Genomic DNA, 27,664 nt, shown 5'->3' with positions numbered 1-27,664 from the left:
TTTGGTGAAATTGAATGATTGCAAGGTGTACATTTCTGTCTGGTAGGTATCATGATTTGACCTGGCTTTCATTTTCATGAATCATTGGTCAATGTTAAGTTATGTGGCTTGTTTCTCCGATACCAAAAAAAATATATGTTGACTTTACATTTTCAGTTTATTGAATGATAGTAAGGTGTGCATGGTTTCATGCTGCTTCTGCTAAATATATGGTTGAATTTGCATGATAAAAACAATATCTGTAAGTTAAATTAGTTTAATCAATAATAATCAATGCAAATTTTTTTTAAATCAAATTGAAAACTAGAGAATGGATGCTTAACTAGTACTACTAACAGGAAATCTTTCTACAAAAATTTATACATACTGTAAAAATTTTAAAGTGACCTTCCTGAACAGCATATATAAGTTTAAGTGTATGTGAGTACTGAAGTATAAAGAATTTTTTTATTTATCAATGAGAATTTAAATTAACATTGAATTGCAATGCAACACATTTTAGCAATATTTTGAAACGGAGTTATCCTCCATTGTTGTACTTGGAACTTTAAAAAAAAAAAACATTTGTACACATGCACAACTAATATAATTCTTTTAAAAAATAGTATACACATACACATCATTTTGTAAATTGAGTATATGAGTATATATTATCAATCTATTGTTAGAATAGGCATGAATATAACCTTAAGAATTTCCACCTCACAGCACTATGTTGTTGGAATTCTTAAACCTAGAGATGAGGTTTTGAATATATGGATATATAGCGTTAAAGCCAAACTTTTGACTGCTTTTCATGCAATTTTTGACCCAAATATGATATTTGTGATGAAAATTTATGTAACTATAGGTTTTTGAGTGGCAGTTTTTTAATCAAAATCTTATACATTCACTTGTCTGAGTTGTAAATATAGGTCAAAGTAACTTGTATGTTCATGAAAAGTAAATGTATTACACACCAGGACTGTAATGGTGAAACATAACTGAAATATAAATAGCCAAAGGTCCTGAGGGGTGCTGAAGTTGATCAAACTCAAGATGAATGGCTAAAGTGAAATAAGATATTGCAGATCATTCTATTACACAAGAGGACTCAAGTGAGGAAATATGACTGGTATCTTAACATCTGGTCCAGAGCAATGATTTTAAAACAAAATTATCAAACTGATTAAATCACTTAACATAAAGTCATAGTGACCCTAATGTTGCTGAGCAGTAAGACATATCACCATAGACACGGTACAGAATAATGAACCTGCAAACAAGTTTGGACAATCATACAGATAGACAAAGGTAAATATACCGCAGTCACTTTTGTAGATGTCCATAAAAATCTATTTAAAATCTAAAAACATAATGTTTGTCATAAGACCAACTCCTTAAGTTTGTGTTTGAGGTATTCTGCCTTTTCTGTAGTCTTGATATGTATCCATTCACTGTGTGTAATCTGAAAAAAAATGAGCAGAAGTTATTATGTGACACAATATTATTTTTTCAATTACTAACAATTAAAATTCCAATTCAGTCCAGAAATATAAAAATTTTGTTTTCTAAATTAATATCAATCAATTTAGATCTATACTATACTATTGGTTAACTATATGCTTAACATATATATATATTACAATCCATCAGAAGAATATATAATTCTTTTTATTTCAGAAGCAGCTTCATATAAGGATGTTTGCTGCTCAGTTTCAAAATAAATAACTTTTCATAAAACTAGTATGTATTGATAGGGAATAAATTAAGGAATCAAAAAAGCAAAAAAAATATAGGGGTCAATGTGCTTGTTTTTCGAGATATTAGCCATTGGAATTTTGGCGGGAAAATGTTCTCTCTTGATTTTCATAGCTTTATCATTGACCAGTTAGAGTTCTCAAATACTATTAAAAAATAAATAAAATTTTATAAGACTTTTACAAATGACTTATAATTATACACGTAAAAGATTAATAAAAAGAAAAATGGGGGTTCATGGGGAATTTTTTTGAAGGCATTCAAATGGATGAAACCAGAAGATTCCGAAAATCTGACAAAAATTTTAAAACATGACAAGCAGACATTCTATAATATAGTATTAATAAATGGGTAATTTTATAATGGACTGGTTATATATCCAAGGTCTGTAATAACGGCCCAAGGATTGCTGTAATGGCCCGAGGCAACGCCGAGGGCCATTACAGTAATCCGCGGGCCGTTATTACGGACCGAGGATATATAACCAGTCCATTATTAAATTACCCATTTATTAATACTTTTATTAACCAGTTCTGAGGCAATAAAAATGGAATTGTATATTTTCTTAATTATTTACTGATAACAAAATTTTTCAACAAGGACAACAAATACAGATTGAATTAGGAACTTGTCTGATAATTATTAAGACTCTTGAGAGCTGGAAAAGTCATCCCGTTTCCTCTTCCCAGAAAATATGTTTAGATTTATTACGCCACCATTAATAACAGCGCCAGTTAGAATACTGAATGGATTACTGCAGTCTTTTCTATTGGCAATCATGTTACTTTTACTATTGTTAACAATGCTAGAAGCCTGAGATGGTTTTTCAAACATAGATAGCTCTGAATAATTTTCCTTGTCATAATGAATATCAAGAGTTTTTTCTTGAGAGGAAACAATGTGAATATCATATTCAGGACAGTCACTGGTATCCTTATCTGAAATCTCAGGTGCCGTTTCATTCTGATTGCTGGAACATGGAGGAATGACAACATTTGATATGATATTTGATGCCTGGTCTTGTTGTTTCATAGACGGAAAATTATAGTGTGTGAGTGTCGAGATTCCTTTCCATCCGCCTAGCTGGGCAACTTCAGTAGGTGGGCGCTCTGAATGTAACAAACTGGTTGCAAAAGTTTTACGGGTTGAATGATTGACTTTACGGCCATATAACTGTGCCGCCTCGGCCATAGTTTTCATCATAGTCCCCAATTTGTTCTTCCCAATACATTGATGTGAATACCATACATCTTCCTTAGGTTTGTCCAAAGGTCTTAACTGTAAGCGTGTCTGGTTCATACTCCTGTCCCTCTTTGTTCCTTACACCTTTAAATAGAAACATAAAAAAAGTGAACATTAACCCCATTCAGCCTGTATCCTCACTCTGTATGTACAAAATTTACATGAAATACAAAAAATATACATGTATCATACAAAAATCAATTGATATCAACAAGAAAACACAGATGTCTCACACGGTAAATTGTGCTATGAAATTGTTAACTTGTATTGAATTTTCATTTTAATTTTCTTATTTTGAATGAGTGTACAAAATTCAAAGAAGATCTGACTAGCTGTTTGCAAGGATTCAGCCTACATACAAGCGTAACTTCATCTGAAATTCAAAAGTTAGTATAGGACGGACAGACTGATATTACAAAATATAAACAAGATGTCCTGAATGATATTGGACAGACTAAAAAATTCAGTATACATGTTCCTATCCGTAAGCCGTCACGAAGCTGGCTAAAGCATGTACAAATCTATTTTATCAAAAATCATTACCATAGTAACATATTTTTAGGAGTCTTTAAGTTGAAGTAAAAAACTTTTAAACTAACCTAAGTAAAACCGGGCTAAAATAGCATCTAGTTCCTTAAACGGAATCATCTGCAGCTCTCTAAACTCTCCTACTTGCTGTGCCCAGGTGTAGAAAGTTTTAACATCTGATCTTGTTTTGTAGTCCGTGTTTTTATTTACATTTTTCCTGAGAAATTCGTCTGTGTCCTCATTGGAAACTGATCTAAATCTACTGCTTCCTGTGTCACGCTGCTCGTGTGTTTCCGTCGGATCACCTTCGTCATTGTTGTTGTTGTCATTGTTCAAGCGGTTTACTTCGATTTCATGTAGCTCGACATTGTCATGGGATTGTTCCCCTTGCAGGACGGAGGTAAGAGCGTTGAACGTCTCCTTCTCTGCAAGCATTTCGTACCTCATTATATCATGAGACAAAACATCAAGCATGTCTTCGCCATTCTTGGCGTATCTGTCCGATATTTTTGCAGGAACAAGGCCTGCCATACTGTACTGTCGTCTGCGTCTATAGAGTTCCGGTTCTAAATATAGCACGCAAAATGTTGCTAAAAGAAGTTATGCAGTCCTGGACTTGTAGGTGATTCCACAGAAAAGTTGCACAGATCTTTTCAAAACATAAAATTGAAATCGAAGCGGACACTGATGTCAGCCATTTTTTTTTGGTTTTTCAACATTATTGCACGTGCTCATAAAGGACTGGCAACAAATCAATAATGGACCGGATATGAGTCATAATGGACCGGGTAAAAGTCATAATGGACCGGGGTGACTATTTTGGGTAAAATAATGTATTGACACCTATTATAATGATAGGACAGTTAAGCTTATAATTATACTAACTGGTTAATAATACACAATAATGTTAACCCTTACCATGCGGTACCCGTCTTTTGACGGGCGGACCCTAATAACCGTTATTTGGCTCTAATGGCGTTCCATACTTTTAGAAGTCCACTTTATGATACTTATTTTAAAAGTTATGCATGTTCCGTCAATCTGAGGCTATCCATATTCACGTTTCTCATGTATAAGTAGCATTTTGAGCACAAATACGGACTTGGAAAATTGAAATTGGCTGAAACTCGATTTTCTGGAGGGGTAGGCTTCACATCTGTATCTTACACAAGAAGTTCAGAGGCATAAAACTGGCAAAGATAGTGCAAACCCACAGCCATATAACTACTGATCATTATTATTATTGAAATACGCATAGGAAACAACTACTTCCGGTTTTGGGTCCATTCGAAGTCAAAAATCGGCAAAAATCGTGAAATTCGGTATTTTGGGTCCAAATGACCTTCTGTAGACCGATGAATCAAGATCAGATTCACTCCGACCTATCAACTGTTGGGGTCTATTTGTTCACTAGGGTCCACTCTACACGCAGGCTACAACTGGATACCTTAACCAGCAACCCTGGGTCTTCTGGGTCAAGAGAAGGGGTGAAAAATCGGCAAAATTGACGTTTTTTGCACCTGTTGACCCACTTTAGGGCAAATTCCCGTCAAAAAAATTCCGCCTCCTCACTCCGACCACCCCACCCCGTGATCACCTATATAAGATTTAAAGAAATCAATATGCTACAGCAACAGGGCTAAGCTCATTTGCATATAATTTGCATATTTTTGCAAATAAACGAAAATTAGACATTTTCTAAAAACAATTTCGCATGGTAAGGGTTAAGACAATAAAAAATATGTGTGACACAACTGTTCCTGAAAACTTGTGCTTAAAAAAAAATTTAAACTTACTGTGAGAACTTTGTAACCTTGATAACCAAGATGTCTGATTTCCATATCTACTGGACCTTTAAGAAGTTTTTCAGGAATAGTGAGATCATGGAATCCTAAAACTTTGACAGCAACTCTGTAAAAACCATTGTGAATAATTATGTGTTTTAGTACATTTTGTAATAAAACGATGTGTCAAATCATGGACATAGTAAAAATGTGAAATACATAATTAAAAGACCACCTTGCTTATTGTAAAAAATTTATGTTATCCTTAAAGTTTTGCAATTGTGAAAATTTTCCAACAATTCCTTCAAACCAAAAACACTATATTTTTTTTTTCAAAAACTTTGTTCAATACTTTTTTGTAATTAAATTTAGTTACCATTTTTAACCACATACCTATGATAATCTGGTGATGTTTCCTGTACATTTACATATTCTATAGGGAGTCCAGAGTTGTCTACATACAGCTCCACATCTGAAATCAAAACCAAACTTACCATCAGTGAAAAATCTTACAGAAGTAGCATCTTCAATGTTACTTTTTGTTTCACAAAAAATCTTTTACATGTAGTAAGACTGTGCATACACAATTTGAAAATTAGTTTAGCCAGTCTTGGCTTATCAAATAAAATTAAGTGCTGATAAACAACTATATGGAAGAACAGATGTACATGTATGGTCAGGTTTTAAGGATTATCTTACTATCATCATAGTATGATACAGAGGCATATAGTTTTTTCATCTCTTCTAGCTTTAACAAATTGCAAGAAGATAAATAAATTTTTACCAATTTTGTTGCCATTTTCTGTCATCGTGTTTCTTTTCCAGAACTGGTCTTCAGCAGCAAATGTTTCCAATGCAGATGAAACGTCATCACACATTGTTTTCTTTACTGCACTGTTCTGAAAAACAAAAATCAAAAAAATATAATTGGATTCCTAATTTGTCTATTCTGAAAACATATACAGGGTTTATGCAATGATCATTACAGACAAATCCGTCCAATATTGCTTTCTTAACTGCAACATTCTGAATTAAGTTGTTTTGTAAACTGAACAATATAAGATTAATCTGGGTTTGTCATAAAATCTTCTGTTAAACTGTACACCTGTAAGGTTTATTTAATGCTAGGACTCAAATTACAAGTTTGTTGAGGATTATAATGAACAATTCACAGAAAATTATGAATATATTTATGCACGACTCATTTTTGCTGCAAAAATAGTAAAGACACATTTCATCCATGTTCTACTATTGTGTTAAACCGTTGCTATATATATATGTATGAAAAACTAAAGGGTCTTTAGAGCCTGTGTTGCTCACCTACCTATATGTGCAATTTCAACAATGGATACTCTCCTACATTTTAGACTAGAATAGAATTTATGCATAAAATTTCTTTTTTGGTTGATCTTATATTGCTGATAACAGATTCTATCAATCTAAGAATCTTCTACAAGCTGATTGATAATAACTATTTCAACAAAAATTATATATTTGTAGATCTTGTCTTCTGCTGAATTTATTTCTTTTTAATGGTTTATCTTTGATGTACCAGGTACAACATATACATGATATATATTTGTCATTTTATATCATATATTTTTTGTAGTACAATTTAAAGTGTATACCTACATGACCTAAAATAATGCCTATTAAAGTCATAAAAAATCTCAAATAAAAAAAAATTATGCATATTTTTTTTATAACTAAATGGATAGTTTTTATTATTCAACTTGTGTACATATACTTTTTTCTGAGGAAAATTCTTTAATTTGACCACATTTAGAAGAAGTTTTCTTATTTTTTATTGCTTGCTTCCAGGAAGCAATTCGCCGACATATTTTCCGTATGCATAGTGACCCGAGCGTAACCCTCTTCGTAAAAATCCGGTGACCACAATACGCATGGATCTGTCTTTGTAATAAACAAATATCTGATTATACATGTTAAACATGTGCTCAATACCCATGCTTTTTGTGATTTGTTTACTATAAGGTGACAATCGGTAAAACTCGGCTTCTAAACACGACATTTAATGAGCAGCCATATTTGTTAAATCATAACAAACAGAGAGAGAAAAAAATTGACGATTATATGATATATTTGTGAAAATAATGATAAAATCGTGCACAGAGGACTAAGTTTGTGATGTATACATGCATTGGTTCAAAAAATGGACAAACATTATTTTTCACCACTCACTCGTTTCATATGACTTTAATTTTAAATATGCTACTATCATTGAATGTCTTTAACATGTTTTTACCTTTCCTTGTTCACATTCTGATAAAAATTCCTGAGGTAAATAAGCCCCACTATAATCTGGAACATCAAAGTGTGCAGCACTGTTAATGCCTAATATTTTTGGTTGATACTGCCATTTGTTTGTACCTGAAACAATAAATTGAATTAATTAACTCTAAAAGTTATTTTAAAAAAGTGTTAATAATAAGTCCAATAGGGTTTAATCTAAAAACTTTGATAGATTTTAGCGCAGACTCCAATTCACTTAGTGACTGATGAGAATAATTTACATAATGTATAGAAAAAAATACAAAGGAAAAAAAATAAAATTGTTAAAATATAACATTTAAATAAGACTGTTTTGTAGTGGGAAATCTCTGTGAACATTAATCCACTAACCTCCTTGCTCAAGATGCTTTATGAATTCAGGTTCCAATACAGTTGCTATTAACTCTGGTGTTGCTTTCCTTAAAACTGCTAGTGACCAAACTATATTCAACCAAGGTAATGGAGATGTTTCTTTTGTACATGTATCTATTAACTTAAGGCAGTGGGATTGTAAAAGCTCAGCCTTGTCTTCTGGACAATAATTTAAAGTTGAAGCTGAGAAGAGAAGATTTTCTACATCAGCTAGATCAAGTTCCTGATTTTCATTAACCAGCTGTTCTAACAGACATGACAATGTCTCTTCATGGCGCCATCCTAATATACTTGCAGATTTTAGAATGTTAAGTGTGAACTTGCTGCTACTTAAATCAGATTTCATTATGTCTGCTGATAATTTATTAAACAAGTCAATGTCATATATGGCTAGCTTTCCACATGAAAATAAAAGACTACAAATTTGCTGTATATGTCTTTTTTTGTATGTTTTGTTTAAATAAAACAAAACCAAACGTAACAATGATTCATTTCTAGAACCTCGGACTGCGGAATAAATAATAATATTACAGTAATTATTTACTGACATGTGGTCTATCAAATCAAAGACCCGATCTTCTAGCTTATAGAAAAACTTGGTATCTTTCCTTGTGCTATAATGTTTCATTAGATACATCAGATGACCTGGTTTGGTTTCAGTCATACGTCTTTTGATTATGCCTTCACAATGAACACGGACTGTTTTTCTTAACTGAGTTTTGGGGGACTCATGACATTTATGTAACTCAATAACTAAATCCAAGTCAGCTTCTCTGATTTTCCACATCAACTCATTTTCAACCAGCTCTACTACAGTTACATCTTCTGGGAATAGAGATATAAGTGAACAGGAACAATCCAATAATTCTTTCAATGATAACTTCTTGTAATTTGTTTCTACGTATTCTATCAGCTGTTTAAAGTTTTCATCATTTAAAACTGACGATTCATTATCAATGCTAAGTATGCTAATTCTTTGTAAACCATTTGTCAAAATACGATGAACATCTTTAGGGTGTTTTGAATGCGTTTCTAACCCTTCTACAGAAAGCTGTATAATCTTTTCAATTTCGGATTCATTTTTAATCTGTTTCAAAACTTTTTCAACAGGTGATTTTTCATTTTTTAACCTACTGTCTCCATTTGGTTGACCTTGTTTTTTGTTGACCTTACTTTTTATGTCATGTATTTTACTTCCTTTTGATTGGTTTTCATTTACCATATCCATAGGATCAGCTTCTATATTTTGGGATTCTTCGTTCTGTTCATTATCTTTTGGATCCAGATGTATATCTGTATTGAATATTTTTTTGATAATAGTTTTGCCTGAAATATTGACATCTGGTGTATTTTTCTTTTTGTCTTCATTTTCTGGTATAATTTTTGGTTCTAAGGATGTAGATGACCATCTATGAGCAGATGAGGTGAATACTCTGAGAAACGGAAATCTTCTTCCTGTTGCACATCTTAAAATTTGAGGGAATGTTGATAAATAACGACTGGTACTTGCCATGGTGCTAACAGATCCTAAAATATAAAACAAAGGAAAACTATAATTACAACCTCACATGCATATTGTATATACATTTCCCAACTTATTCAGTATTCAAGAGCTTGCAGCTCCTACACAGACTTCTCACCAGTGTCTGAGCACATATAATACATGGTCTTGAAGTATAGATTCTGGGTACTAATGTTACTTTTACTGTTCATGCTGTTTAGTGTATTTTAATTAATATCCAATTGACGGCACTTGGAACTTGCTTTATTGTTCTATGATATTCTTGTTTTTCATTTTTGCTAATGTGCTTTGTCTATATGCCTTTTGGTGTTTCTTTGACATATATATATATATACAACTCGTCTAAACATCAACCGAACAATGTTAGATCTGTAAATTTGCTTTCACATTTTTTTTGTTCTTCCCTCGCCGGTATTCAAACCCATGCTACTGAGATATTGTGACACCTAATCGCCTACACTGCAGCCATCCCGCTAGACCACACGACCACCTGGGCTTCACAATTAAAGCTTTTGGTGGCAATGTGTTACCTTTCCTCGCCAGTTTTAATCTAGCGGTGTACTACAGTACATGATAACATCTCCATGTTTTATATATCATGTACTGTAGTACGGAGCTAGATTATTAAAATTTTTTTAAAGATTTAAAATGACTAAATTCTGTTCTGTTCCGCTAGAATTATTCAACTAGCTACATTCTTTCAGGCACAGGGGGGGGGGGGGGGGGGGGGGGGGGGGTAACTTCCTATTATTGGGTATATGGGGATGTGCCAAAAATATGGGTCATAATTTTGCTACATTTTATATAAAAATGACCCTCCTTTTTAATGATATCCTATATTAAAATGCATTTACGTTTGATATCCGTATATTCATTAGGGGCTTAAACATGCAGTTAATCCAAAACCATGCATATTTATAACGATCAGTCAGAGCTCAGACATAAATAAGTCTGAATCTGCTTTTGACTTGTAGAGGTCTAAATTTGTAAGTTTTAGAATTTGTCTCCCTTTAATACAAGACAGAATACGACTTTGATAAGTCAAATATTGTTAAGCAAGAAATAATTGACCAAAATCAAAAAGTTGCAAATGTCTACTCCTACAAGTCCATAGGTTACCAAAATTGGTTAACTTCAAGACCCACGCATATTTACAAAAAGGACATGCATCTAAATCAAATAATTGCTACATTGAACTTTGTCTTCTAAAGAAAAATATGAATGAGAGTCTAAAAGATCGGAGATAATGTTAATTAACTTTACAATACAACCACCTGAAATCACACTTAATGAGGTAAAACATCTGTGTTTATTAAGGATGTTCAATTAGTTCATTAAATATAGATAGCTCGAGTCCTTGTGAACTCTCAGACGGGTTTTTGCTTTCATAGGTGGTGTACTTTGGCCACAAATTAAGTTTTTTCATCAACAGAAATAGACCTAAACAAGTCTGTCATTTTCTGACTTAGATAAGTCTAAAATTGAAAAAACATTCATGTTTTGACTTCTGTAAGTCAAATACAGAAATCGACCTGTTTATGTATGAGCTCTGACTGAGGATCAAATGTATGTGCACCAAACGATGTCAACTCATATATGGACCATAATTTGGTATTCGGCCTTTGGTTTCTTTTTGTATCCTTTTTTATAAGTTCTAAAATTTTAACTTTTATTTTGTGGGTTGTGTTGGTGTTAGAATAGTATGAATGGAACAATTGAGTTTTTCGAGAAAAAATTAATACATTTTGATTCACCGTTTACGTGACAGGAAACCAAACAGGAAACCAATCTTTATTTTCTTTATTTTGCACAATATAATTCAAAAGGCATAAATAAACACCATTACTAGTGTTACTTGCTTCATGTTAATATTTAAAATCTATTTTCAATGTTATATTAAAGTTTTTTTTAAACGTGACAGGAAACCATAAGAAACCGAAAGCATTTTTTTAGTTTTATTTTATTGCAAAATCTGCTTAAAATAATCTGAACAGTATACTTTTTCTTAAAATACATCTTAAATGTAACAGTATTATAAAACTCCTAAATATGTGCTTGTTTTGAAAACAATTAGTACAATTTATTCAGAATTTTCCATATTTTCTTCAATGATACAGGATACCATAATCGTTGTATCTTGATGTTTTGGCCAAAAAAATATATTTATATTTGGTTTTGAAATTTCAGTTATATAAAATTTATTCCAAATTATTGGCAATGTAAAATTCTTTAAATCCAGTAAAGAAAAAAACTTTTAACTTGGAATTAAAATCTTTAAAATAGGCACCATGTGATATTTGTGACCTGTACACCATCTACATGGTTTCCACATTTTAAACTACTTTAGTGGGCTAAAATCAATAAAGTACTTCCTTTCAAGTCATGCCTGGTAAAAGTTTACTTTTCCTTTGACAAGTTTATTGCGTTTCTGAAAAGTGTTTGCAGAACATGAATAAAAAAAAATAATAAAAAATTGTGACAAAGTTACCAACTTTGTACATTCCAAGTGTAACGGTATATTAACATGCATTTTTCATTTAATTATCTTTATTCACCTAAAATATCCAGTAATATTTACTGCTGAAGCAAAATCAATCCAACGAACATCGGCACCATGATAAGAGACGTAATTTCGATTGAATTTTCCAAGGACCCTTTACATCGTTATTGGGAAACATAGTGTGTTTAAACGTTATCGTATGTCCGGCTGTAAGGGCGTGATCACATGTTAGTCACATGTTTCACGTATGACCGGAAATGATTAGAACTTAAGGACAAAAACAATTTTAATAAATAACTGGACTTCTGTTTCTTGTGAAATGTAACGCATAACGATAACGTCATTCTCTTACGTAATTATTACGAAGATCAAAACAACAATGTAAATCATCTCTGATTTACCTTTTTGAACATCTCGCAAGAGTTCATATTTGCATATTGTTTTTAAGAATTCTATTACAACAAAGCAGATTACATCATCTAAAATTTGCGTTATGAAATCTGACACAAAAGTCACGCCACTGTTCTTACATCTGCTACATAAATACTTATAGTTCTCGGCATTTTCTTCTCACTATTCTTATTGGTTGATGTTCTTTGTTATTTGAAAGCAAAAGTTACGAATTTGCCAGTGACGATTATCTATAAATCAGTCAGCGTTATGCTCTTCGGAAGCAAAAAGAAACGTGAGAAACGACACAAAAATACGGTTGTAGAATCTTTGAAATTCGTATATTTCAATTTATTTTATAGGGAAGAGTAGCATACACTTGTATGTTGATAAAAATAATGGCATCTTTAGATGTAGTTACAACTTTTCTTACAGTAATTCACATTTTATCACTTTTCTATAGGAAACGGAGCCCAATAGCAAATTATGGTCCATATAAAAACTTAAGGGTAGCTGGTATATTTATGAATTATAAGTGATGATGCTTATATAAGCATGGGTCATATTTTAAATATTGTTTATAAGTATAGGTCATTCTTTCTTAAATATTTATATAACTATAGGTACTGAATTTCAGTTAATGTTATATTAAAATTGGGACGTTTTTTGAGGCAAAAATGGCACACCCCTACCAAAAAAAAATAAGTGTTACCCATCATGCTTTTGGGACTTTCAACATAGCTATCTTTTTCGTGAACTTTTTGACTGCACTCAGAATAAAACAACTAAGTTGGAAAGTTCCATCGGAACGAAATAAACTAGATGAAAAGTTCTGCCAGAACAAAGTAACTGAACATAGTGGCTTTTACAATAGACAACTTTCGAGTTCGATGCATTTCCGTCAAAAACTCTGGTTTTAGTGAACGTCATTTGTGCGTTAAGGGGCGTCGTCACTTCCGTTCCAATGTTGAGCGAGTGGTTGGAAAACTATAATTCTATATTGTACAAATTATTCTGCAAATTGAATTCTGAAAATTGACAATCAGCATTGCTGTCATTAGGGAATTGTCATTAAGTACCTACAGAACAACCATTATTTCTAATTTATCCTGCACAATGACGATCACTAAGACGCTTGATGAAGGTAAAGAGTGCAGGGATACAGGCAACCCCCTCTATCTGGTAAATGACGTCATAAAGGCGTGTAGTGCTGGTTCCCGGTTTTACCTGGTTCTTATCCGGATGTCCAGAAACACCGGTACATGCGCACTCTCTTAACGAAAACTACCAAACAAAGAAACAGACAGCCTTGTAAGTGAAATCGGTAAATCCGTTCCATCTAAGAAATAACTTAGATCGGAACAGCCATCGTTGATAGCGAACTCGAACTTAAAAGACATACATTCTATCATTGGCGCTGCAGCAAAAAGCGGGCCCTGATAAAACGTATTTTTTTAGTTTTCTTTCTGAAAAAGTTGTCTGCATCAGGGAATCGGGTTTTGATCCAGGGATGAGACAATTTTAATTTAGAAAAGGAAAAAGAGACAATTAAATAGGTTTCGGGGTAGAAAGCTATTCAAGGGTCAAAATGATTGACAGGTTGTCAATTTTGAAATTGTTTTTAATTTAAATTTCCACTTTGAGTTTGAACTGGTTCCCGGGCCAAGAATTACCTCCCGCGGATCCATTTTTTGTCCGGAAGTGCATCACCGGTAGTCATTCCGGGTAAACAACATTGTTTTGTCTTTTTCAACAAAATTTTGAATTTGCCAAGTGTACGCGACACTGAGGCCCAATTAAACTTATTTAACATCACCGATAGTAGTATCAGGTACTTGTTGACGCCATGGCATCCACTTGTCAAACAAGGCGGAAAATCACAGTTATTGCAATAAACAACCGACTGCAGATTGTCTTTGTGTATAATTATTGTTATTTACTTTGAAATAAAATAAACTTGTCCTAATAATTGCCCACCCATATATACCAGCAGGTAAGCAAGTGTAGTTGTGTATTACTTATTTTTAAATAAATAAATTTGTTTTAACACTTGCCCACAAGGTAAACACTGGCACGGGTAATTATAAACCAGTGCTCCTACCAAGAGTTGTTGACACTCCCAGGGGTAGGGCCCCGCATAGCGGAACATATAAGAGATATAAGAGAGGGGAAAGGGTTCATCACAGAGGATGACCTATCTGGAATTAGTTATTTGAGGGTAACATTCAACCTCCTTGACCGGGTGGACTTTTCCAGGTCTGTCAATTACCATCAAGGCCCCCCTCCCCACGGCCAAACCACTCATGACTGTAGGGAGTATGATGAAATGGTGCAGAGGGTAGACAGGGTGGCCATGGGGAGAACACCATCAATGAGGGGACCCCCCTTCCAAGTAAAACAGGAACAAGGGTGGCCAGACATACAGACCCCAGGGGACACTGGTCTTATGAATTCAGCCTTTTTAGGAGAATCAGATGATGACAGTGTCCCATGGGATAATGAGCCTCAGGGGGCATATGGCAGGCAGGATACCCCATACAAATGTAAGCCTCAATTAAACCCTGCCAAGAGGGACAACAAGTACAGGTCCCAGACTGAGTATAACGAGCCTGTGTCGCTCACCTTGGTCTATGTGAATATTAAACAAAGGACGCATTTGAATTCATGACAAAATTGTGTTTTGGTGATGGTGATGTGTTTGTATATCTTACTTTACTGAACATTATTGCTGCTTACAATCATTCGAGATCCATCTATATTGAACTTGGCCTAAGAGCTTCAGTGGAAAATGTTAGTTAAAATTTACAAATTTTATGAAAATTGTTAAAAATTGACTATAAAGGGCAATAACTCCTTATGGGGTCAATTGACCATTTAGGTCATGTTGACTTATTTTTAGGTGTTACTTTGCTGTACATTGTTTCCCTTTACAGTTTATCTCTATCTATAATAATATTCAAGATAATAACAAAAAACGGCAAAATTTCCTTAAAATGACTAATTCAGGGGCAGCAACCTAACAGCAGTTTGTCCAATCCATCTGAAAATTTCATGGCAAATAGATCTTGACCTGATTAACAATTTTACTCCCTGTTAGATTTGCTCTAAATGCTTTGGTTTTTGAGTTATAAGCAAAAAACTGCATTTTACCCCTATGTTCTATTTTTAGCCATGGCGGCCATCTTTGTTGGTTGGCCAGGTCACGCCACACAATTTGTAAACTAGATACCCCAATGATGATTGCAGCCAAGTTTGTTTAAATTTGGCCTGGTAGTTTCAGAGGAGAAGATTTTTGTAAAAGATTACCAAGATTTACGAAAAATGGTTAAAAATTGACTATAAAGGACAATAACTCCTAAAGTGGTCAACTGACCATTTTGGTTATGTTGACTTATTTGTAGATTTTACTTTGCTGAACATTATTGCTGTTTACAGTTTATCTCTATCTATAATAATATTCAAGATAATAACAAAAAACAGCAAAATTTCCCTAAAATTACCAATTCAGGGGCAGCAACCCAACAACAGGTTGTCCGATTCATCTGAAAATTTCAGGGAAGTTAGATCTTGACCTGATGAACATTTTTACCCCATGTCAGATTTGCTCTAAATGCTTTGGTTTTTGAGTTATAAGTCAAAAACTGCATTTTACCCCTATGTTCTATTTTTAGACGTGGCGGCCATCTTGGTTGGTTGGCGGGGTCACCGGACACAATTTTTAAACTAGATACCCCAATGATGATTATGGCCAAGTTTGGATTAATTTGGCCCAGCAGTTTCAGAGGAGAAGATTTTTGTAAAAGTTAACGACGACGGACGCAGGACGACGCCGGACGCCGGACGCCAAGTGATGAGAAAAGCTCACTTGGCCCTTCGGGCCAGGTGAGCTAAAAAGGGGTACACAGGTAATATAAAAACGGAGTGGTATCCACCATCTTAAAATTCAAGTACTGGATATCAACAACAAGGTTATGGTTGTCCATATCAGCCCGGGGCTAATCTCCCCAGCACCATACCATCAAGATGGTGGGGATCAGACCCCGTGGAGACCCGGTGAGACACCAAGAAGTAGGTATGAAAAACACCAACAAGGTAGGGCCAGCCAGAAAACAAGAGGACACAGGGATCAAAATAATATAAGGACCCCACTCCCACATTTAAATGAAGCCCAACCCTCAAACCATTATGAGGTGGGTCAGATAAATACACAGGTAAGCAGCAGAACTACAACACCTTACTGTGTAGGGCCACAGCCCATGCGGGCAAGGGTACAGTATTCAGGTACCCCATATGAGGAAGGCTCAGTCCAAGTCAGGCCCAATATGGCCCCACATTCAGGACAAAATGACAGGGGGCAAGATTATAGGTATGGCATAGATCCTAACCAGTCACAGTCAAATGCAACACAAAACAAGGTACAGGTAGGTTTCACACCATACAATTCAGGGCTGCCATCAGGGATTCAAACAAGGCCAAGGGTGCAGGGGTCCCAGCCACATAAAAAAGTTGACCATGCACCCAAAACTTTAAAGTATGATGGAAAATCAAATTGGAAAGCCTTTTATGTGAAATTTTCACGGTACGCAGAGGTATATGAATGGTCCCCTCAAGAGTGTAAGGATCAAATTTGTTGGTGCTTAGAGGGTAAGGCCAGCGAATACTACGCAATGTTGACCGATCGAAATAAACCAAGGTTGGGCGGTAAATACCACCCCCGGTATTTACCAGTGGTATTTACCGGTATTTACCGCCCCGGACAATACTCCAAAAGTGGTCAATACTGGCACATACTGGTCAATTGAAATTTTCATGGTTGTTTCTTCTATTAATTGAAGTAAAATCTTGATAAAAATTCAAATATAATGTGTCAGCTTTTAAAATTAATGAATTTGATATGTTTTATTCATTTATAACACTTATTCCTACTGATTTAAAATTTAGTTTTTATGAATTATGGTATAACAAACTTAAGATATATATATACAAATTTATATTTTATTTCAACATGTTTAAATCAATATATTTTTATTCAAAATGTATGATTTTACAGGTAATTAAAATTAAAGGTAAATAAAACTACAGGTAAATGAAGTTACATGGGTCTTTTTACCTATCACCTGGCATTGCTAGGTGTGAAAATTTAATTACTAAAACAACAGCCTCTAATAAAAGTTGACAGTACATGGGTTGAAAGTAATAAAATTGATACATGAAGACTCCTTAAACAATAAATTATTTCCTGTCAATAGCTACATGTATTTAACTGTGAGATAAAAACCTTCTTCATGCTGGAAATGAAAATTTGAAGTAGGGACTTAAAGTTTTTATCCTTTAACTATAATATTATGTACACATCAATCAATGTAGATCCCTGTTTGAATTTACAATAGAATTAGAAATGAAAGCATTAAAAATGATTTGAACACTTTCTATATAAATTAATTATTAATTGTAATTATAATTGACCAAGTAGATAGTGGTTTTTAAAGTAATGACCACTCAAAATTTCAATCGACCAGTATTTGCCGGTATTTCCCAGTATTTGCCAGTATTTCCCGGTAAATACCGGTATTTACCACTGGCATGGTCAATATTAGTATTGACCACTTTTTTGCCAACCTTGAAATAAACACATGTCATTCACGGATATAAAGAGTTGCCTGAAACTGCTCAGGTCCAATTTCAGATTGTCCGTCAACAGGCAGACGAAAGTCTGGAAGACTGGGCTGACAGGGTCCTTTCACTTGCTACAAAGGCATTCAGGGACCTACCTGAGGAACACATGTACCACCAGGCAGTCCTCAGGTTGTGTCAGGGGGTGTCTGATAAGGAGGCGGGGACTGCAGCCTCGAATGTTCGTCCAAAAAGTATTGAGGAGGCCATTGATAAAATGAGGTGGTTCCAACACAACCAACAGGCTATTTATGGTAGGGGTCCTAAAAGGGAAGTGAGACAGACATGTCTTAATAGGGGGTACCCATATGAACAGGAAGTAAATGTTTCTGCTCCCACTTTACCATCTAAGAGGGACTCAGAGACCCCTTGGAAAGCAGACATAGAGAGGGTAGAAGACAAAATTGATAAGATGCAGTCAGACTTACTGTCTGAACTTAAAAAGATTGCAATTCCAGCCCCTGCTCCTAGCTAATCATCAGGGGAGGAAATCATCAATCTCCAGCTAGGATGGAATGTTATAGCTGTGGTTCCCAAAACCATTTTAAGCAGGATTGCCCAAAACTTCAGAGGTCGCCTTCCCGCAGTCCATCCCCCGGGTCACGGGGAAATTGCTTTCATTGTGACCCTCCTGGGCATATGAAGAGGGATTGTCCCATGAGGAATAGAGAAAAAGCTGTGACTTTCGCAGACCAGGTTAGATCTGCCTCAAAGGAGGCTTTAAACATGAACGGAGCTGCTCGGGAGGCCAGAGACAGTTCCAAATAGATACAGGTCTCAATAAGGGCGAAACCACAAATAGTTTGGTAAGGAAAGTAGTACAGAACCCCACAGACAAGGATGTTCCAGCCATGGATGTACCATCTAGAGGCAACATTGTTGATAGTGGGACTGAACCCTTATCTGATGTAAAGTTACTGGAACCAATGCTTCCTACATGTATGCCCCCCAAAGCTAAGGGAAACTTGACAGGGGAAGGGGATGCTTTTGAAAGAAGTATAGAGGAAGGGAGTCTAGGGGGTAATGTGGGATCTGACTCAAACTCAACAGGGAATGAGGGAGCGGGCGTTGCCCCTCGTCAGGCAGATCGCCACTTGTCAAAAACTTTAGCCTATACATTAAGGCATGGTGCCCAGAAATACAATTATGATGTACAATCAGATGGGTACCTGTTTGTTGATGAAATCTTGAGTTGTCAACCTGGTCTAAAGGGGTACTCGGATGAAGATATTTGTAGGGTGGTAAGATTTGACGACAATAATCGGTTTAGATTGTCAACTGATGATATAACAGGTCGATTAAAGATTAAGGCAAATCATGGTCACTCCATCCCCATACATGATTCTGACCTGGTATTGATTAAGCAGGGTGAGGTAACAAAAGCATACCACTGCACCAGTATGGTGGGATGGGATGGGATAGTTGGCATGGGAATCAATAAGATGGGCCGGGTTCACATTTATTTTAGTACCCAAGTCCCAGATAGTATGAAGCCTCATTGGGAAGTTATCGTTAAAGTGGATATAAAAGAGGCTCAGCAGGACGGTTACAAGTTTTTCCGGTCCCACAGTGGACTTATTTTGTGTTCAGGGAATGAGGAGGGTACTCTTCCAGCAAAGTACATTATATTTGCCCAGCATTTAGATACAGGGGAATACATGAATTAAGATCCCTCTGTCAGTCTTCATGATGACGACGAATCAATTGAAGCCGAACATTCAGATCTAATTTCCTAAATAGGCTCTCCATGTGATAGTGTGAACGAGGTTATGTGTGTCCATCAAGATACCCCACAGGTTTCAGAGCAGGTAAAGGGGTCATATGACATCGGGGCACGTGAGCCAGAGTCTACTGGAAGTGAAGACCCCAGGGAACATTTCTTTGACAGCACATGCAAGTCGACTGAATGGGGAAAAATTGGTCCAAATACTGAACAGTCTGGAAATTGGTCAGACTCTACAGGGGATGGGGTTTCTGAAATTGAAAACTACCCTCCCCCAGGATATAGCGAAGCAACTAGGGAACCTGGTGATGAAACCTCAGGTAGTGACCTAGATAACACTCTGGTGAAAGGCATGCAAGACAGAAAAGGTGACCCTGAGAATGAAGAGGGCGTGGTTACAGTCTGTCGACTTCGTTCTGGTTCAGGGTGCCTGTAAAGGTTCAAGGGCAGAGTTTGTTTGCAGTTGTAGACACTGCTGCAGAGGTGACACTTATTTCAGAGGCAGTGTACAAGTCCCTGAAGGTTGTTCCCCCAGTTCTTAAGGAGGTCATTATGCACACGTAGGGTAGGGGTATCCACATGAATGGATTCATTGTGGGACCCACTGAAATTTAGTTGGGTGCACGAGTGATGGAAGCAAATATTTATGTAGCTCCAATCTCAGATGACATGCTTTTGGGCTTTGATCTGTTAAGAGAAGAGGGGGTGGCATTGGATATGTTAGAAGGGCATTTAAAAAACGAAGATAAAGTAATCCCCATGACATCTGGTGCAGTGGGACAAGCCCCCTGTGAAGCTAATGTACTCTTGGATAAGACGGTCACTGTGCCCCGAATTCAGTTATGAGGGTATTGTGTAACCTCAGTGATGAGTTGTCAGGATACGTTGTTGAGGCCTGTACCCATGATGAACTGTTAGTCCCAAGAACTTTACAGGCCCCGGGACGTCATCCTATTATTTGTTTGATGAATATTTCGGATAAGCACGTGACAATTCCAGAGAATGAGATGATAGCCCGGGCGATTGAAGTTGAAATACTTCCGGACACGTAGTTGGAATTGGCTCAAAATGACCCAAATGACCCCTGGGTTTGCAAAGTTGAAGGGGAGGGCCACTCATTGGTTGAAGCGGGTGTGCCCAATCATTTGAAAGATCTGTTTGACAAGTCAAAAGCCAATCTAGATACAGATGGCCAAAAACAGTTAGCTTCTCTGTTGTCGGACTTTGGCGATGTTTTTGCGGCCAATGAATTTGACTTGGGCAACTTCTCCCTCATTGAACACCACATTGATACAGGGGACCACCTGCCTATTAAGCAGAGAATGAGGCGAACGCCTGTGGGGTTTGCTCAAGAGGAGGAAGCACACTTGAAGCGAATGCTCGAGGCGGGGGTGATCTAACCTTCAGTGTCAGAGTGGTGCTCTGCCCCGGTCTTAGTTTGAAAGAAAGATGGTGGGGTCAGGAGGTGCATTGATTACAGAGCCGTTAATTCCTGTACGGTCAAAGATGTGTACCCCTTACCCCTGATTGGGGAATGTCTAGATACTTTGGCGGGAAACCAGTGGTATTCAAAACTTGACGCTAATTCTGCATATTGGCAGGTTAAGATTAGGTAACAAGATCCGTCTAAGTCCGCGTTCATTTCAAAGTATGGGCTGTTTGAATTTGCCAGGATAGCGTTTGGTTTATGCAACAGTCCGGCCCCGTACGCACGAGTTGTGAATCTGGTCCCACGGGGGCTTACATGGGACATAGTCTTGGCGTTCTTAGACAATATCTTGAGGCCCACTTCGCCAATCTTAGGGCGGTGTTGCAAAGATTCCAGGAATTTGGGCTGAAACTAAAACCAAAAAAATGTGAATTGTTTCAGAAGAAAGTGAAGTTTCTAGGGAGAGTAGTAGGAGAAGGCGGTATGGAGATAGGTCCAGGCTATATTGAGGATGTAAAAAATTGGCCTACCCCTAACAATAGTAAAGATATCGAGAGGTTCTTGGGCTTTGCTAATTACCATGGATCCTTTATTCATGCATATTCAAAAATAGCTGTCGTCCTCCAAGAGGTCACAGGTAAAAGACCATTCAGGTGGGAAACAGAACAGCAAGAGTCCTTTGACAAATTGAAAATGGCCTTGACCTCAGCCCCCGTACTCGCTCTACCGAATGCCACAGGTCCCTTCATCTTGGACTGTGATGCCTCCGATAAAAGTTTGGGAGCCGAGCTGATACAGGTCCAGGAAAGGGTTGTGGCGTATTCAAGTTTAACACTGGCCCCAGAGCAGCAACGCTACTGTACAACACGAAAAGAACTATTGGCTATTGTGAGGTTTACCCGCCAGTTTCGTCATTATTTGGCGGGACGTCCGTTTGTAGTCCGAACTGATCATTTGAGTCTCACATGGCTCCTTAGGTTCACGAACCCAGAGGGACAATTGGCTAGGTGGATGAAAGAACTCAGCCAGAACCATATGCCTGTCCAACACAGGCAGGGTGTAAAACATGGAAACGCTGATGGACTTTCCAGAATTCCGACAGAACTACCATGCCCGGGGTTCTCTACGGAAGTAGAATTGTCCAATCTCCCATGTACATGTAAAGGTTGCAAATACTGTGCAAAAGCTCACATGCAGTGGTCTGGGTTTGCGGAGGAGGTAGATTATGTTGTACCTCTTGCTACCAAGGTTATACTCGCACCGGAAGTCATGATGGTTCAGGGCCAGGCCAATAGCCGAGGTCAAGAGTTGGATGAAATTCATGTTTCAAGGCTAATGATACTTGTGGCAGACGGGAATGTGGTTGTTTCTCCAGATACAGGGGAAATGTCCATTTGTGTCATTCAGGGTGAATATGGCGTTGGTTTGGGGAAATATGCAGTGGATGAGATTTGTGAGAGTCAGGGTAAGGACCAAGAACTTAAGTGGTTGGTAAAAGGGCTGAAGGTGACCCGCCGCAAGGAGACATTTTCAGAAGTAGTCCACATGCAAAGTTTTATTTGGTGAATAGGTCTAGATTCATGATGACAAACAGTGGAGAGGTGATTCTCATTCCTACGAAAGGAGAAAACCCTCGTTTAGTTGTTCCAATAGAATGGAGGAATGAGATTCTTGAGTTGTGTCATGACATTCCGTCCGCGGGACACCAAGGTGCCGAGCGGACAAGGGAAAAAATAAAACAAAGTTACTATTGGCACGGGCTGGGGGCGGATGTTGAGAGATATGTAGCAAGTTGTAGACAGTGTAGCCAGAACAAGAAGGCTACGAGGTCTGCTAGGTGTCCACAAACCCTGTACCACTCGGGTTATCCGATTGAGAGAGTCCATCTGGGTTTTATCGGACCCCTTCCCAAGACTGAGAGGGGGAATGAGAATGTGCTCATGATGGTGGACCAATTTAGCAAATGGGTTGAGTGTGTCCCCCTTCCATCGCAGACTGCCGAAGTGACTGCAAGGGCAGCGGTCAATGAGTTTTTCTGTCGCTTTGGGTACCCGTTTGAAATCTTTACCGATCAGGGTAGAAACTTTGAAAGTCAACTGTTCAGGGCTGTGTATGAATTACTGCACATTCATAAGGCCCGAACAACCCCATATCGTCCTTGTGCTAATGGACAGGTTGAACGGTTCAATCGAACTCTAATGGCCGCAGTTAGGTGCTTTGTGGGAACTACTCAAAGGGCGTGGGACGAGAACATTGCCCAATTGGCGGGAGCAATAAGGGCATCAGTTAATAGAACAACGGGGTTTACGGCTAATAAGCTTATGCTAGGGCGGGAAGTTAACACCCCGGCTGAGTTAATGTTTAGACCCCCCAGGAATGGGAGCCCTCCAGATTTGGATGGATATGTAGCAGAATTAGTCGAGGCTTTGCAGGCAGCTCATGAAGTTGCCAGACTAAACATAAAGACTAGCCAACTAAGAAGAGGGATTATGATTTGAGGGTAAATCTACGCCAGTACAATGTAGGGGACTTGGTGTACCAATTGGACACTGCCACAACCCCGGGGAAATGCAAGAAACTCTGTCCTGTATGGAAGGGCCCCGGAATTGTGTTTCAGAGGGTCTCCGCATACTTGTACAAGGTGAAGATGAAAAAATAGTTAGTAACCGCCAATCACGATAGGTTAAAGATCTGTAAAGATCGAGTACTCCCTCCTTGGTTAGTTAAGGAAAAGAAGAGACTGGAACAGGGGAACGAAGGGGTAGAGAAGAATACCTTAGATAACCCAGAACAAAACCCTAAACAAACCCCTAAACAAACCCAGGATAATACTCCACCCGCACCAGACCCATTACAAGATTCAGACGTAGGGCAGGGTGGGGAGGGCACTGAAATATGTAGATCTACTCAGAGCATAGAGGGGAAACCCTCAGGGGTATATAGTTTTGAACCCGGCCTTTTAAGCTCTCAGGAAGAAATGTACTGCATCTGCAGGGGCCCAGATATAGGGGATTTTATGATTGGTGCACCGAATGGTTTCATGGGAGGTGTGTGGGTATTTCACCGCAAGATGGTGAAGAACTAGGGGAATACCTATGCAAAACTTGCAAAGAGGTCCAGGTAACAAAGGGTGTGACCTCAACTCCCATTAAACTCTGTAGGAGCGTACGCAACCGGTGTCCTACAAAAGAGTGAGGTGGTGGTTGATGAGACAGAAATAATAGGGGGGTTGGGTAAGGGAACTTTGTGTTGAGTAGGGGAACTTGCTTACTCGTTTGAGGTGATGAGTAAGGTTGGGTATACCTGTATTTTCCAGAAATTCAAGTAAAATGAGCAGTGCAAGCGACGAAGGGAGTTTCAAAAGAAGTAATGATTGGAAGTTTGAGAGAGAAGCTGAGAAGAAGAAAGATGCAGGGCACAGAGGGGCAGGGTCCAGACGACCCGCCTCAACACAGAGACTTGCAAGAAGAGATTTTGATCGTAGTGGTAGGAGGGCGAGGACCTTTAAAGAACAGTCCCAGAGCCCCCAAGAGAATAGCTGGGGAAGGAAGAGGGGTAAGGCTCCTGAAAGATGGTCCGAGGCACGTTTGGCCAGGACCTCGTCATGGAGTGAGTGGACAGACACTCAAAGTGATTTGGAGGGAGACGGATCACCGCCAAGAAGGGTCATGATGAAATCCGTGTGTATTCCCAAGGATCACGAGGGAAAGGAAAGACAGACAGAATCAAGGCCCAAGTCCCCTGTCCAGCGTGGGGTAACAGTTGATCGCGAGGACCCTACACGGACGATGAGACCTGCAGGTGTTTTTTCAAAGTCAGGCTCTTACTTAGTCAAACAGAGAGCCAAAAACCCAGAGAAGAGGGCAAAAGAAAACTGGAAAAGGGCTGAGCGTAGGCGAAGGGCATTACTTAGAGAAGAAAAGGGGCCAAGTCAAAAGTCCCAGAAAAACAGTCAGGAAACCAGACGGACCATGGGGCAGCCTTATGGGAATAGTAGACCTTCAATTCCAAGCCCAGCACTGTCCCGTAGAGACGAGGACAAACAAGCCAGCCAGGAGACAGATGGATTTATGTTGTGTCCGGTTGATGGCTGCAATGTTAGGGCCATCAACATAGAACCCCACATCAGGGGGGAACACCTTGTGGAGATTTTTCAGGAACTGTCTGGAGGGCTCAGATCTAACCTTTTGGTTAGAGCTAGGTTTGAGGCCCTCCAGACACAGTCAAAAATGATTCTTGGAAGAGTGGATATTTGGGGTTTAGCTGCCTGGGTCAATAGACAGGTTAAAAACTGGCCCAGAACCGTTGAGGAAGTGGAGATGGGACCAATGAGGGAAGTATGTGTTGCTGGTGGATGGACTTTGCCATCTCAGTTTACACTAGTGCCTGTTAATTCTCCAGGGGTATTGATCCACTGGAGGATACAAATTCTTATTATGTCCTGGATTGGAGAAAGAAGAAGTCAGGAGCTTCGGGAGATGTACCTGGTGGGATCTATCTTATCACAGGGGAGAATTGGGCCACCATTGAACCACAGTCAAGCTTCTGCTAGTATGGAAACATCCCCAAGGTTGGAAAACGCAGTGTCAAGACCCAGGCCTATTACTGTGGACGCCCACTTCCACCTTGATAGGGCTGAGGCTAAGACAAATCTTCCGGGTAGGTCTAATCTTAGGCAGTACATGGAGATGAGGCTGCCAAGTAGCCAGCTATATGCCATTGATGTGAGGGGAGGAGTAATCAATTTCTGTGACCCCAGAACATGGCCATCAGATGAAGAGCTCGAGGTACAAGACCAGAGCTGGGTGGTTGCTATGGGGGTGCATCCGAAGAAGGCCCGGAAACTGGATGATGCAAGGGCTTTCAGACTTCAGACCCTTCTGAAGACCGGAAAATTAAGGGTACTTGGAGAGGTTGGTCTGGATTTCTCGACGGGAGCCCCTCAGCCTCAAATCCAGATCAGCACCTTAAGATGGGTCCTGGCAATGGCATCACAGGGAGGTGTTCCTGTGGTACTCCATGTAAGAGGAGGCAAGGACGATGTTCATAGTGCACAGGCCCATATCCAGTGTATGAGGCAGTGTAGGGCTATTTTGAACAAGGGTCATCCTATCCATCTACATTGTTTTGATGGAGGCTGGGAACAAGCACAACAATGGATGGATAATTTCCCAGGGGTGCATTTTGGATTCACAGGGTCAGTAAACGCATTCAGTGAGGACCAGAAGTTGGCGGTTGTGAGGATACCCCGGGACCGCCTCCTCCTAGAATCAGATGCCCCATACTTTAGACTTGGGTGCCACGAGCAGGGTATTGTCACCCCAAGTATCTGGCAGAGACAGGGGGCGACGGTGGATGGGGCCTTCCAAGAGGGTGGTATGAATGCCCTTAGGTTTTATGGCCTAAGAGTGTAGTGTGACAGTTATTATAGACAAAATAATGAAGTGTACAAATTGTAAATATGTAAATTAGTAATACAGTCGTTTAAAGTAATTTTGTTATGTGTGCCATGAAGGCTTTTTATTGTCCATTTAGTTAAGTGCTGGGTATTTTTAAATTATGGGATTCATACTAATCAGATGGGTGGGGGTAGATTTTAATTTTCAGAACAGACGTGAGAGGATGCCTATCCTAGGACTAGTACCAGCACCACCCTGATCATTGGATCTTGATGGGTCCAGCCGAAAAGGATGGCGGTATGTCACCTCTTACCTCGGTTGGGGCCCTTCAAACAAAACAGGGGGGAGTGTAGTGCTGGTTCCCGGTTTTATCTGGTTCTTATCCGGATGTCCAGAAACACCGGTGCATGTGCACTCTCTTAACGAAAACTACCAAACAAAGAAACAGACAGCCTTGTAAGTGAAATCGGTAAATCCGTTCCATCTAAGAAATAACTTAGATCGGAACAGCCATCGTTGATAGCGAACTCGGACTTAAAAGACATACATTCTATCAGGCGCATATAATTGACGCGTTTTTTCCGGTGACGGATGAACTCGAAAGTGGTCTATTGCATTGTGGTAAATTTGTGTATTTTATCAGTGGCAATAATGCCCAGCACTGTCAATTTGGTATTTCTGCTGGTATGTCATTTTCCAATGTCTGTTGTCGTGTTGACTAAACTTTGAGGAAATTAGACCTTATTATTACATGTAACAGGCCTTTCTGTGCTGGATTTATCCGATCCAAAAAGACAGACTATTAAAAAAGATCCATAGCAACAATTTATAAATTACTGTTTGTGCTCTTTTACCTTTTGCTGAGCAAAGGTTTACATTCTTTACAGTGTTCTCATGTGGACCTGACCTTGGTTAACTCAGTCTGGTTTCGTAAATTGGACTTCGAGGAAGAAACGTGAACAATTATCTGGTACCAGTAGACTTAGATAACTTACAAAACGATACCGGATGAAAAATCCGAATGTAATACTTTTTTTTTACAATTTAACAATATTAAAACAGATACAATA

The 27,664-nt window shown here is 38.2% G+C and overlaps 3 protein-coding genes across 4 annotated transcripts; 1 reads left to right on the top strand and 2 right to left on the bottom strand.

Moving 5' to 3' along the window:
• Positions 1–240: 240 nt before the first annotated feature.
• Positions 241–27,571, bottom strand: LOC134707088 (FAST kinase domain-containing protein 4-like). Of its 2 annotated transcripts, none has more exons than XM_063566593.1 (7): positions 27,449–27,571; positions 7,938–9,485; positions 7,561–7,685; positions 6,079–6,193; positions 5,688–5,766; positions 5,307–5,421; positions 241–1,447 (listed from the first exon to the last, which is right to left on the bottom strand). In XM_063566593.1, the coding sequence occupies exons 2-7, from the start codon at positions 9,469–9,471 to the stop codon at positions 1,364–1,366; spliced, it is 2,052 nt and encodes a 683-aa protein (XP_063422663.1). In that variant the 5' UTR covers positions 9,472–9,485; positions 27,449–27,571; the 3' UTR covers positions 241–1,363. The 2 variants fall into 2 exon arrangements, with proteins under 2 accessions (XP_063422663.1, XP_063422662.1); XM_063566592.1 differs by having other exon boundaries at positions 27,432–27,562.
• Positions 2,996–4,041, bottom strand: LOC134708612 (uncharacterized). Its single transcript, XM_063569260.1, has 2 exons — positions 3,582–4,041; positions 2,996–3,066 (listed from the first exon to the last, which is right to left on the bottom strand). The coding sequence occupies exons 1-2, from the start codon at positions 4,039–4,041 to the stop codon at positions 2,996–2,998; spliced, it is 531 nt and encodes a 176-aa protein (XP_063425330.1).
• Positions 18,895–19,710, top strand: LOC134705740 (tRNA 2'-phosphotransferase 1-like). Its single transcript, XM_063564459.1, has one exon. It carries the CDS (start codon positions 18,895–18,897, stop codon positions 19,708–19,710), a length of 816 nt encoding a protein of 271 aa, XP_063420529.1.
• Positions 27,572–27,664: the final 93 nt, after the last annotated feature.

This window comes from Mytilus trossulus, chromosome 2, assembly GCF_036588685.1.
Source record: "Mytilus trossulus isolate FHL-02 chromosome 2, PNRI_Mtr1.1.1.hap1, whole genome shotgun sequence".
In the NCBI taxonomy this organism is placed as follows: Eukaryota; Metazoa; Mollusca; class Bivalvia; order Mytilida; family Mytilidae; genus Mytilus; species Mytilus trossulus.
Note: the sequence above shows the minus strand (reverse complement) of the source record. Positions and strands in the feature narration are given on the sequence as shown.